This window comes from Cyrtonyx montezumae, unplaced genomic scaffold (assembly GCF_038088225.1).
Source record: "Cyrtonyx montezumae isolate F1298 unplaced genomic scaffold, pur_monq_1.0 scaffold_2, whole genome shotgun sequence".
NCBI lineage: Eukaryota > Metazoa > Chordata > Aves > Galliformes > Odontophoridae > Cyrtonyx > Cyrtonyx montezumae.
This window is the reverse complement of record NW_027071936.1, coordinates 13,687,487-13,700,410: the sequence shown is the minus strand read 5'-3', so window position 1 is coordinate 13,700,410 and position 12,924 is coordinate 13,687,487. Positions and strand designations below refer to the sequence as shown.

Here is a 12,924-nt window from a genome sequence, read left to right as displayed (position 1 = left end):
CTCTTGTTTGTAAACTCCCTTCACGTACAGAGGCCACAATGAGGTATGCCCAGAACCTTCTCCAAGTTAAACAAGCCCAGCTCCCTCAACCTTTCTTCACCCCTCCAGTCATCTTTGTGACTCTCCTCGGGACCTACTCCAGCAGCTCTGCATCCCCCTCCAGTACTGGGGCCCCTGGCTTGGACACTGCACTCTAGATGATGCCTCACGAGGGCAGAGTAGAGGGGGACAGTTACTTCCCTCTCCCTGCTGGCCCCCTCTTTTGATACAGCCCAGGATACTGTTGGCTGCGTGAGCTGCACATGCACAGTGCTGGCTCATGTCCAGCTTTTCATCCATCAGGACCCCCAAGTCCTTCTATTCAGGAAAAAGAACTAGCACTAAGGCTCCTCCTGTCCCATAAAGGGTATTAGGGAGTTCTCCGTGATGATAAGTGTTAAGTGTTATTGTAGTGATACACTGTCATAAAGCAGTAAATGGGACCCTTACAGGTTCCCTCCCCTCGCTCAGCATATAAATAATCAGGACAAATCATTATTGCACTACACTGAGACAAAAAGTCAGATGCTTAGCAAAGTGTTTTTCTTTGGTAAAGAACACTAAGGAACATTTCTTCTTGTTTCACCTACAGCAAAAGAGAGATCTTAAACTAAGAAATATTTATCTGACGTAATGCCTTGTTAGCTGGTTCCAAAAGCTAAATTTAGAAAGGCTGTGATCCTTCTTCTGATGCTTCTTTACTGAGCAAATAGAAGGCTTAAGAATTAAATGAGGTCACTCCAGTCCCAAGGGAGCTCTGAAACATTTTAAAGCTATTAAAACTTCACAGCTATTTTTTTTCCTTTAGTAATACTGAAAAATTTCTTACAGCTTGTACATTTTCAGCTCTGATCAATAATCAATAGTCCATCAAGCAGCTGTTTACCAATGAGTTTTAAAAGAACCTTAAGGCTTTGAGTAGTGCAAGTATGTAAAAACACGAGCAAGCTAAACAGAGGGCACCGTTCCCACATAGCAAGCAGAAGGGGACAGCTGCAATACGAAGATGCTGAAGCGTGCCTGTATTACCCTCTGTAACAGCAGTGCCTGGCACGTACACAAAGCCTGCTTTCTTCAGAGTTTCTTCTGCACTTCCCTTCCCCACAAGCTAACGTTTGTAGTACTCTTTTTCAAAAGACAACCCAGCCAAAGCAAAAGTCACGCACACCACCATACTTTGGATTTCCTATCCTGCATCAAGTATGTAAGAAAGCATCCCAAGTCCCCGGGCTCCAATAACACGTAATGCTGCTTTGTTAAATATCCTTCTGAAGAAATTAATCTTGAATGCTATTTGTGGAATGTTTCTAAATTTTGAGTCACAAGCACATACACATGTAGGCCATCTGGAAACACTTCTAGAAGGCAGAAAGGAGATTTGAAGAACTATAAACGCTTATGTACATCATACGCGTTTTACTTTTTCCACCCTTAACAAGAAAAAGAAGACAGCAACCTCAAACTCTTTACATATGAAGGAATTGTAATTGAGAAAGGCCAGCTGGGGAATTTGCATGCAATACAAAGGGATCGATCCAAACTTCAGGACTGACAACATTCTCCCTGGGAAGCAAAACCAGGAAATCTCATGGCACAAACACTGCCTGTGGCAAGTTCTTCTGGCATCACAGAAAAAAACTGTCAACAAGAGAAACCACAGAACCCAAACTTTTGTTTAAATTATGAGATCATAACCAAAGAAATCGTCAAACAGACAATTGAAGAAAAACACAAATAAAGCAGATTTCTATATGAAAAACATATTAACTTATTTTCTGTTCAAATACAAATAAATTTGATGTAATTTTTCAAATTTCATTATCCATTATTTCAGAATCCGGATTCTTTGCAATTAATTCCCTGAGTGATGAACTCTGTGTCCCAGTGAGAATCCATCCAAGATAAGGAACTTTCCTCTTCAAGCATACCAATTTGCAAGGTAAGACAGCATAGCTCAGAAGTTTGCATTTTGACCCATAACTTAAAATTGTTTCTTACTTTTTCATGTTCCATTTGTACAAAACTAGTGGCCTCAGAGTGTTTAAACTACTCATAAATGTTTCTAGCTTTACATTTAGCAAGAAGTAAGTTCACAGGGTGATTACTTAGCCACACTATTAGCACACACTATTCTAATAATATTAGACATATTCTATTACATAGAAGCTCCTTCAGGCAGTCGCACAGTAACAATTATCAAGCAAATAATGCAAAGAAAACTAACAAGGATAAAGACAGGCTTCTGCTTGAGGGACACAACACAAGAACTTCATTAGAACTAAAAGAGCTGTAATTTCACTTGCGAGATTATCTACTAACATTTCTGAGATCAGAATCCATGCTAGTGCCATCTTAACTGCTAAAATGTAATTAACTGGGATTTTTTAACACAGAACAGAAACACTGGTAGACAAATTTAACATTTTCAATATGTATCTTCCTAATTCCATCAATTAACACCAAAATCGTTGTGTTCTGAACAAAACTTTGGAAATTTTGACTGCAGTTATGAGCACTTACTTCCATGCACCACACAAAGTTTTCCATCACTGAAGTGAAAGACTTCATTACCTTCAACAATAAGCTACACAGTAACCATGCTCACTTTTAAAGATACTAGTTACACAACCTTAATCAACACACTACCATCAATTACCAATTATGCTGACAGAAAGAACTGCACAGTCCTTGGCCAGATCTAGTGAATTTATGAAGCAGAACCAAGAGATGATTTACCAGTTTATCTACTCTGGCCGTTAATATCTGTTCGTACCTGTCTTTGAAAGCATAATTTAGAGCCTCTGTTGAAAAACAGTGTCTAACGTTTGCCAAATTGACATGCCAGAACTGAAAAAGTCCTACGGAAAAAAAAAAGGATTCTTAAAATAAACATTAACAGTTTGAATTAGATGGAGTTTGTGATATAACATTCCTTCTACTGCTTCTACTTTGATGTGAAGCATAACAAAAGTCAGAAATGTTCCCTTTCAAGACTTATATTTTTCAGGCATTTGGTACTGGAAATCTGGATTTGTTCTGTCATGTACCAACAACAGATGTATGCGTTCCGAGTTAGTGCAAGAATCTAAAACTGCAAACACTTTCAGCTTCCTTACCTCCATTCTTTTTCATACCAGTCTAAGAGTAGGGACATCTGCATCAAATGCAGTCTAGATACAGAAACAAACAAACAAAAAACCAAAAAAACAACACTGTCAGGAGAAGCCACAGAACATTGGACTCTGTTCAACTTGTGTCCTTTTCCGGAAGGAGCCTGCCTATACAGTTTAGCTTCCATAGGGGGTGCTAGGACTCCGTATTAGAACAACAAACGGTTCATACACAACAGGAACTTTGCAGGGCTTCTGTGGCAATATTCTTCTCCTAGATCAAAAGATTTCTCTAGACGCTACTGTAAATGGACTAAGGTAAGTGGTGCTGAGGAGCTAATAAAGAAGGGAAATCTTATGTGAACCATGAGAAAAGTATATGCTTTTTGCCAGCACAGCCCCTGCCACATGCATGGCTCCTGCCAGCGCAGTGGTAAGCAGCAGTGAGACTGAACTCTGTAACGCACAGCCATGCTCTTCAATTCACTGTCTTCTTGTGGGTTATAAAAGTAAAGACACCTTAAGGGCAAAATAAAATCAAGCCTAGGTATTCCTTCCTTCTTCTGAGTACATTTTCATTCATATCAACTTGGGTATGCTGAATAACTACTGCTTCTGAGAAACCATCAGGAGGAAAACGTCCACAGACACCACTGAGCATAATTTTACTGCTTCACCACAAGGAAGTGTGCAACCTCGTGGTTGCAGGCTTCTTGTTCAGGTCAACAAGATTCCTGCAGGGAAGTGCACCTTCTCCCTACCTCCTCCTCACCTAACAGTGCTCCTCTGAATGCCAGCAGCCTGCAGTCCGTTTGCCATCACTATGTCCACAGACATGCTTATGAAAATGTTTTCCTAAGCACAGTGGTGAAATAGAGTGGCCGGGTCTGCACCTTGTTCCCTTGTCTAAATGTGCATGAAGCAGTCAATCTGCACTGCTGCTGTGCCTGGAGCTGCTTAGATGAGGCCTACACCTGCAGCAGCAGCTTCACCTGCTTGATGGGCAGCCCCCACACCACCGGCTGAGCACGTCCAGCGCAGCGCTTGGCACTGCTCTGCCAGGCCATCAGCTGCCCCCCATCCCTTGCAGCAGGGCGTGTTACCTCAGGGAACACCATTCCTCTGCCATTAATGGCTCCTAGGGGCAGGGCTCCTGCCAGCATCTGTTGCATGGCAGCAAAGTGTACCAGAGAATTTGTGGGAAGGTTCAACCTCTACTGCCGTACCATCAACATCAGATGTCATGGACCAACATAATAAAATGGGAGGCATTACTTCCGGAGCAGCTCTCGTAGCTGATTGCTACTGAAGGAGCCCCCTCCATTCGGTCCTTCCTCATACTTCCACACACACTACATGTTCACAGTTTTTTCTGCAATGATTTAACCCAACTTAGTCAAACGAGATTAGCTCACTACACAACTACACAGGCAGCAAAGTACCACCCTTCTCCCCAGAAAAAAAAAATAAAAATCAACAAAGAAAACCATCTTAAAATAAAATAGTAAAATGATTTAGGCCTAGCTCTATGTCCACTGTTGCAATGATTGCTTTTTTTTTTTCCCCCCACACTCCTTTTCTTATCTGCCAAGAGACAGTGTTCAAATTTCAGATTTTTTTTAAAGGGCATTTGTATATTATCTATCTTGTCCTGTTTTTTTTATTTTTCAAACACAGTGAATCTCAGATCACTGAATTTATGGATGGAAAACGAATGTAAAAGCAATACTGTTGCAACTCAGCTCTGTGCATCTTGAACTGATATGTTGTCATCAAAGGACCATCAGCTCCAGAAAGGGCTGATTAACAAAACCTTCCATCATACACTTAAACTTTAGGCTTAAGAAATAAAAGCAACCCTTGAACAATTCAAGCCATGCTGGGAATCACCCAGTGAGCACAAGCAGTCAAGTACATTTGAAGGATCACCTTAGAATTACTCTGAGTGCAATTTACTTGTTGAAACGAGCTAAGATAATGAGAACCTACAGAACTGAATTTATATATAAATTAATTTTATATATTTTATCCCACTGTTAGCAAGTAGAGGCAGCCAAAGATAAAAAAAAAAAAAGGCACGATTGCCAAAGGATGTAGTGCTGATATCCACTATGCAGATAACCAAATCTAAATGTGTTGGCTGAGAGTAAAAAAAGGCTCCAAGAAAATCAAACGTTTTAAACTAGATATTTAGTAAAACTATCTAAATAAATTAACAAATACAACCAGAGCAGCTAGTTCGTCTACTACAAACCCTGCAGCAACTGGTAGGAAAACTCAATTCTGTACAAGCCTCCTCATTTTGCAAGCATTATTTCTCTTGCCTCATACAGATGTAACCTAACCTTTTTTAGTACCCAGCATTATATTGTAGAAGATCCAGATAAACAAACACTGTTTAAAAAAATAAAATATAACACATAACCTTAAATCAGAATAGCACTGTACTGTTTTTTTTAAATATACATTTTTTATTAAGAAATTATAATACAAAAGTAGCTGTTCATGCATTGGTCTTGAACAAAAATATCACCCTCAGAGCACTCTTTTGTGCCTTCAAAATGTAAGCATTATGATAAAACACATGAAATCAGGTCCAGCAGTGTGCACTAGCAAAAAGTTAAGCCATCAATTTTGAGTGGCTAAACACCATTATTCTTTTTGTTGTGATTAATGCAATGTTACTGAAAATATTCGTGTATTTTTCATGTGCTCAGAGGCACAATGTTTTCATTAATTGGGAAATCAGTGACTGCCAAATATTCTCAGAGCACTTTGAGGATATCAGTGTATCATTTTACATTCAATACTAGACACTGAACAGTGGTGAATGTACTAATTATGTGAGGTTTTCACATAATGAAGTTACAATTAGGATAAATAATTTGACAATAGATAAATACATAAAAGATTTCAGAGCACTGAATTTTTTAAGTATTGAACTGAATCATCTCTGAAGTTTCACCTGTGTCAAATCACAAGGTACCTTTTTGAAAGCATTTCAACGGCGTGCCATCAGCAAACACCTCATTTGAATTGATTTCTCACTACCCTTAAAGGCTTTGAGAGATGAGAATGAGGACAGCTGAAGATTCAGGAAGTCCACCTATGTAGCTAAACCAAAGGACAGCTTAAAGGCCAGCTCAACAGCGACTTCAGCAACTGAGTCATGGAAACAAACATAAAACTCCTGTGGTTTTGGATGCAAGAAGAGTCTCCTGAAGAAAAAGAACACACACAAGAAAAAAAAAAAAAACAACACAAAAGTAAGAAATCACAGGTGTTAGCTTTTTGAAATTGCTGTGTCATACGACTAGCAAATTTGTGTCTCTCCTGCATGATCTTACTGTCTTCATATGTTAGATGCTTAGAGTAAGTTATTCTCTTTTCATTTTCTCAAGACTATTCAAATAAGTTTTATATGTTTTTAATATGTCTTTTGATGTTACTTGTGTTTTTGCACTGGGTTACATGAGAGCAGGCCTCAGAATTTGCATTTACTCATTTATAAATTTAATACTACGTGTCACTCCGACAGACTCCATGAGGGAAAGAACTAAAAAGGAAAGCTGTTAATGTACCTTGGCATAACTGTATGTAGCATTATAACACAGCACATTGCCATGTAAACATTAGCAGACTCCTTGATATTCCCACTGACTGACTAATCCTAACATGACTGTCTGCTAACTGCACCTAAATATCAGGTTGCTGAGAAGTGATGGCCATAGAATGGGGCCTGCTGGCCTGGTTTGGAACTACTAAGAGATTTGCCATGTTCTGAACTAGCAAGTGATGATGTGTAGTATTTTCTCATTACACTTGATTACCTAAAAATAAGAGCTTTTTTTCAAATATTTAATACCTAGGGCAGCAAACTATTCTGTTGTGCAAATAAGTTGGCATTAAAATTATGTAACATCACAGTAAATAGATTTTTTGTGCCAGTGGCAGAACTTAGAAAGCAAATCCAAGAAAGAATGCTCCCTCTCCAAAACATCTCAGATAGACTGGTAGGTTGACTTGATCTTCCCAGTTGAAAAAATATATATATTCTTCAATACAATAGCAGCATCCTCAAAATGGAAGGTTTGTAGAGAGATGGATTTGTCTGTCTTTAAACTTACCCCACAACCCAGTAACTCAGTGTAGGCGCTGGTTTCTTCTGATCGTTCCAGTTCTCAGGAGAGCACTCAAACAAAACTCCATGTTCTCTTATCGGACCCATGTCTTCATCTGTACTACTACATTCTGAAATGTTACTGCCCGCTTTCTTCTTTTTCTGTAAAACAATTGGTGAAGCGTTGGTATCTTTTTTTTTTAGTGTAAACGTTAGCATATGTAATTGTGACATGCTTTCTTCAGAAAGCTGCTGAATGATATTGCTGTCAGAAAGCCAGATACACAAGATGCAACTATTTTGCTTATGTGATTCTTTTCTTCAGTTTTATTACTTCAGTATCAACAGGCTTTTTTAATATTGCTACACAGTTTGGAAGTGCTCCCCTTAGTTTGATTTTTTTGGCCTATCCAAACAGCATTCTTTCATAAGACAACTGACATAAAGCAGCCTCATTAACAACAAAGTATATTAAAACAGCTAAAGCTCTCATCTCTTCCTTTGAATTAACAGTATAGTAGCACATAATAGTACATTTTTTACCTTTTCTTTTTGTCAAGCTGAACAAAACAAGTTCTTTTCATCCTTTTACATTTTCCTCATGCCCAAATACAACCTGTCAGTTTCAGCATTAATTGTTCAAGCCAGATAACAAAAACTACCCTGAATTTGCAGAGTCAAAACAATCTAATTGTCTTAGTTAACAAGCTGGCTTATATAAGGTTTCTCAGATTTTTCTCTAAGAGAAACCTTGTTCTGCAGCACATGTTCAATTATTTCTGACTTCCAGAGCAGAATGAACCCAGCTGCTGCTTATGGGGAAGACACGCACCTGGAAAACACAGAAAACCGTGTGCTGACACAGCTGTTGTCAAAGCAGAAGTTGTCACTTTGAAGCATGCATTCTTCTCTTTTTCTGAACTACACTTAATAGTTGAATGGTTTGTTTACTCAGGTATCTTCAGTCTAAACTACAGGCTGCCTACTGAACAACCTTAACCGTAGGCAATTTGATCAGAAGATGAGAAGTTTGTTTGCTTTTGGGCTTCTAAATCTCCTGCTGAATCCCCAGAACACAAGACCCACTGCCAGTGTCTTATTCAGCCAGACCTCAGTGTCTTACAGTATTGACAGAATAATCCAAATTAAGGTTTATTTTTTTCTTACACTTGAAAAAAAATTAAAAAATGTGTCACAAGGCACATGAGTCTAACTAGAAATTACTTTAGTAATTTCAAGAAAACACAAAGAAAAATATTACCAATGCTTGCAAACTGCATTCAATTTGTACTTTCACATTTCTCATTTAATGCACTTGGATCCTCGCTTGAGGATCTAAGAAAATGCAACTTGTATATAGTATTCCACTTGTGGTAACATTTTTTTTTTTCCCAAAGAGACTAAATAGGTCACAGAATTAGCAAGGATTAAATGTTACCCTGATTCAGTTTGTGTCAGTAAAAAATCATCTGCACAATTAACAAACCAGACAATGAACAAAATAAACAGCTATTGAACACAAAGCATCTGATCTGAGCGTCTCAAATTGACTCTCATACCTATTGTTTATATCTCTGCAATACTACTGCAATTAACTGTGGATGGATCATTCTAAGTAAAGAGAAAACAAAAATCAAGCATGAGGCAGAATGGTTATTGTTGCTGACATCAGATCTACCCTCTTTTTTTCTACTCTAAACATCAGACTCTCAAGTGAAACTCTGGCAGCTGGGATCAGGATTCAGCCAAGTCTAGAGCAAGGCTTGAACTTTTTGTCAAGAGAAAAAAACTCACCTGTTGTGCTCTCCTGCACAATCTAAAATGCAAGAGATTATTTGGCAGCATAATTAAAAAGAATTGATCCTTATAACCAATCAGGTACTAGACAGATATCAATATGAGACAACTATGAAAGACATGAGTGGGTGGCAAATGTATAAGCAATCTCAGGTACCATGGAAAACAAAAGCTGAGAACAAACACTCCCTCAGCTTCAGACAGACTCTCTTCAGATATGTGTTCAGACACATTGTCAGGGCAGCAAGGGGAGCACTGGCACTGCTCAAATCAAACATTTTCTGTGCTAACAGAGGACTCCATTTGCTTTTCCCTCCAGTCCGAAATTCCTTATGGGATTAATATGACTAAAAGAAAACAGCAACCCTCTCTTGCTACTTCAACCTAATATGTGAAAACTTGGTGCTAAATAACAGAGACCAAGCAGAAAAATAAAATGCCATACTGGATACATGGAGTATTTATTTTGAGAGCACGGCAGGGGGAACCATAGTTACACACATATATTGTTGGATGTTCAGAGAGAATCACAGAATGGCCTGGGTTGAAAAGTACCTCAAAATCATCTGGTTTCAACCCCCCCGCTGTGGGCAGGGTTGCCAACCACTAGACCAGGCTGCCCAGGATCCCATCCAGCCTTGTCTTGAATGCCCCCAGGGATGGGGCATTCAGAAGCTCTCTGGGCAACCTGTTCCAGAGCGTCACAACCCTCTGAGTGAAAAACTTCCTCCTAACAGCCAACCTAAATCTTCCCTGTCATAGTTTAAAACCATTCCCCCTCGTGCTATCACTGTCGAGCCGTGTAAACAGAAAATCTACCTACAGCAGTAAAAGAGTCAAGTGCCGTTAAACAACTGCACAAAGAATCGCCTGCTAGTGAACTGTTTAAATAAAGAAGTGAAAACAATATTGAAATAATGAATTGAGAAAGTAAATATGAAAAACTAAAGACCAAGCTTACATACTTCTTTCATTGTGGACTGCTGAAAAACAGAACGAATTGACAGACAGCAACGATAGAAATTCTCAATTAACTGAGGGTGGATGGAGCCACCGAGCCGTGCTACTTCCTTGTGAGTTGGAGTAATAAAGATTCCATGCATTGTTTCCAGAGATAGATAATGGAAGAGGGTATTCTCAGGACCAGATGTCAACCTTCAAAAAAATAGGATAATCATTTTAATATTCAAATAATTTTGAAAGAAATTTCAGTTAAACAGTTTGTACAATTTTTTTTAAGATTATTTTTCTGGTAGCGGCAGTGGAGTACTAAAATGGAAACATTAGACAGGTGCTTATTTCTATACCATGAAAATCTTCTTATTCAGACTGCTTATATTAAAATTTAACACATAAGAGTAGTTAGATCTCTTGAACTCTTGATCTCAAAAATTCTCACGAAAAAAGAATGTTTCGAAAAAAAACCTGAAGCTTTCTTTATCACTTAGACAAAACACCAGAGCAGACTTCTGTCTGATGAACGGGAAAACTAGGAAGAGCTATGGCTTCTTTGTCCTTTGTTCACCTACCCAGAAACACCGGGAAGGAATGAGGTGTATGTGTGCCAAAAGTTCACTTACTTCCATTTCTGCTTTTACATATATGTTGGACATGTATACATAAGCATATTATTGACAAAGTCTTCTAATTAAGATCTCAAATAGCAAAGTTTTGGTTAGAATAAAATTGCACAACAAAATGTGCATCTTGAAAAAAACATGCACGTATGACTTCAAAAATGAAATACTTAAAAAAAAAGAAACAGTTTCTTACTTGATAGTGTTAAACAGTTCCATGTCCTTCTCCGACAGGTTCTTCTTAACGTTTCCCAGATGAAATGGATTTGAGAGTGTATGCTTTTTTCTAGCAACCTGAGAAACAAGTAGATAGGTGAACTAACAGAAAATACAGCTAAGGAAAGAATAGAATTAAAGAAAGAAATCATCTATTTTAAAGAAAATTTATGTACTGCTTTTGAGAAGCTCCAGTCATATCAATTAATGTAAAACGTATTTTAGTCTATTTTTGGCCAAAACTGATTAGAAGCAGTTGTACAACCGTGCAGCAAGATGGCCTTATTGCTTTTGTTTACACAATTATTATTTTGGGGATATTCTCCAATTACTTATTCCGATTCCAGCACAGCTGTCCCCAGTTTAGTCAGCTGAATACCAAATATTTAGAAGCAATGATAATCCAAATAAAAATGTGACAGCTGGGAAGCTGACTCAGAGTTTCCCAAAACAAATGAAGTATCTTCTACTGAATTCAGGGGCTCTTGACATTTTACTCAGCTCTGTTTTGGGATTTTTGCTTGTTTGCTTGTTCTAAGTTAGTGAATTTTTTAAGGACTGCCACTTTCCCCAAGCCCACCCAAACCTTAAGTAATTTGTTTAGTCCCTGTTCTCAGACCTGATCTGCTAGAGATTGTGGATTATTGCTTTCTTCTTCTGCTGCACCTTCATTACCATGGTCAGGTCCTCGACTGTTTCTCACAGGACTTGGCTTATGTGTTGTTAAGGAAGAGTCACCAAACAGAGTCCTTCTGCTTGCTGGAGCAGTTTCTGTTCTGGAAGCATTTTGTATCTTACTTAGGATAGGTGAGGTGGTTAAATCCAGTTTGTCACGTGTTGTAGGAAGGAACCAGTCAGCACAAGATAAAGGTGGAATGGAAGGAGCATCTAGTCTTTCCTCTATGCTGGCATCTATACCTTCCAGTTGAAGTATAGTGGCTTTGACCTGGTCTACATATATGCAATCTGGTCCCGGATTCCCAATGGCTTTTGATGCACAGCCTCCTGCCTCTAGCAGAACACACAGCATAAAGTGTCTCTGTAAACACGGAGGTAGCAACATTAGCTTTTGATTTAAAATATACTATCTACTGTATTATATCTCACCAGATGCTTGGAAAAAAAACCAACCAGCAGTATATTCAAGAGCCCTTCCGTCACCCCAAAGCGGTTTTTTTCTTTTCCTTCAACATTACCTAAGTTTTCATGCAAATGAAAGCCATGATTTACATATTCACTGGATATTAGACAAAAAACACCATGCATTTAAAAAAAACATTTCTTCAGTGAGTTATCTGAAAACACAGGATCATTGAAGTAAATCATTTTCAACTGAAGTGGAAAAGTATAAAAGAAACAAGATAAAAAGAATTCTGCTACCTAAGAAATTATATCTTATGAAACAGATGGGAATACGAATATTTTCTAAAATTACTGCATTAACACATGGACATTTATGATCTTGCTGAACATCAGACAAAACATAATGATAAAATAGAGTATACAAGAAGGGGCTTACATAGCAGGGAAATGCTTACTTACCAAGCCAACTATCAATAAAAAGTATCTTGCTTCAGGTTCACTGTATCCTGTGAAATCTGACACTTCACATGGCTGGATATGGTGCTGTGGAAATACTTCCCGCCATATCACTAAATGACCCATCTTCTGTTCTGCTGCCAAGGGTAACAGACAATAGTGCTGGCTATATAAACCTATATCAATGAGATCTTCCTTTGGCAAGTGATTGCCAATCAAGTAACCCTTAATTGAACACAGAAAAGGAAGTGTATTCAGTAAGAAACTTGTTGACAACAAACAAACAAACAAACCCAAAACCGAACTGTGCTGACAGTTAACTTTCACAGTGCTACTGGAATAACTATCGACTGCATGACAGTTAGTTTCCTTAAAGCAAAGGGTGTTACCTTTCTCTATCTGTACACTGTCAAATACACTACTTACATTTAATAAAGTAGATAAATTTACAAATAAGGCCAAAATGAAAAAGCAGTCAATATAGTTTGTCAAATCATTGATTTGAAGGCAGATCAAGGATAGACGA

General features: G+C 38.3%; 2 protein-coding genes across 2 annotated transcripts in view; one reads left to right on the top strand and one right to left on the bottom strand.

Moving 5' to 3' along the window:
• The window catches only part of MFSD8 (major facilitator superfamily domain containing 8), a 76,759-nt gene extending 71,161 nt beyond the window's left edge, over nucleotides 1-5,598 (top strand). The window contains exon 13 of the mRNA XM_065736454.1: nucleotides 5,585-5,598. The gene's annotated coding sequence lies outside the window, so the exon portion shown is untranslated. The remainder of the gene's footprint in view (nucleotides 1-5,584) is intronic.
• A 501-nt stretch (nucleotides 5,599-6,099) lies between these two features.
• Nucleotides 6,100-12,924, bottom strand: part of INTU (inturned planar cell polarity protein) — a 42,167-nt gene continuing 35,342 nt past the window's right edge. Inside the window, exons 11-16 of the mRNA XM_065736399.1 lie at nucleotides 12,402-12,623; nucleotides 11,479-11,898; nucleotides 10,840-10,937; nucleotides 10,032-10,221; nucleotides 7,277-7,431; nucleotides 6,100-6,367 (exon numbers count right to left, since the gene is read on the bottom strand). Coding sequence (XP_065592471.1) covers nucleotides 6,256-6,367; nucleotides 7,277-7,431; nucleotides 10,032-10,221; nucleotides 10,840-10,937; nucleotides 11,479-11,898; nucleotides 12,402-12,623 — 1,197 coding nt within the window. The 3' untranslated portion in view covers nucleotides 6,100-6,255. The remainder of the gene's footprint in view (nucleotides 6,368-7,276; nucleotides 7,432-10,031; nucleotides 10,222-10,839; nucleotides 10,938-11,478; nucleotides 11,899-12,401; nucleotides 12,624-12,924) is intronic.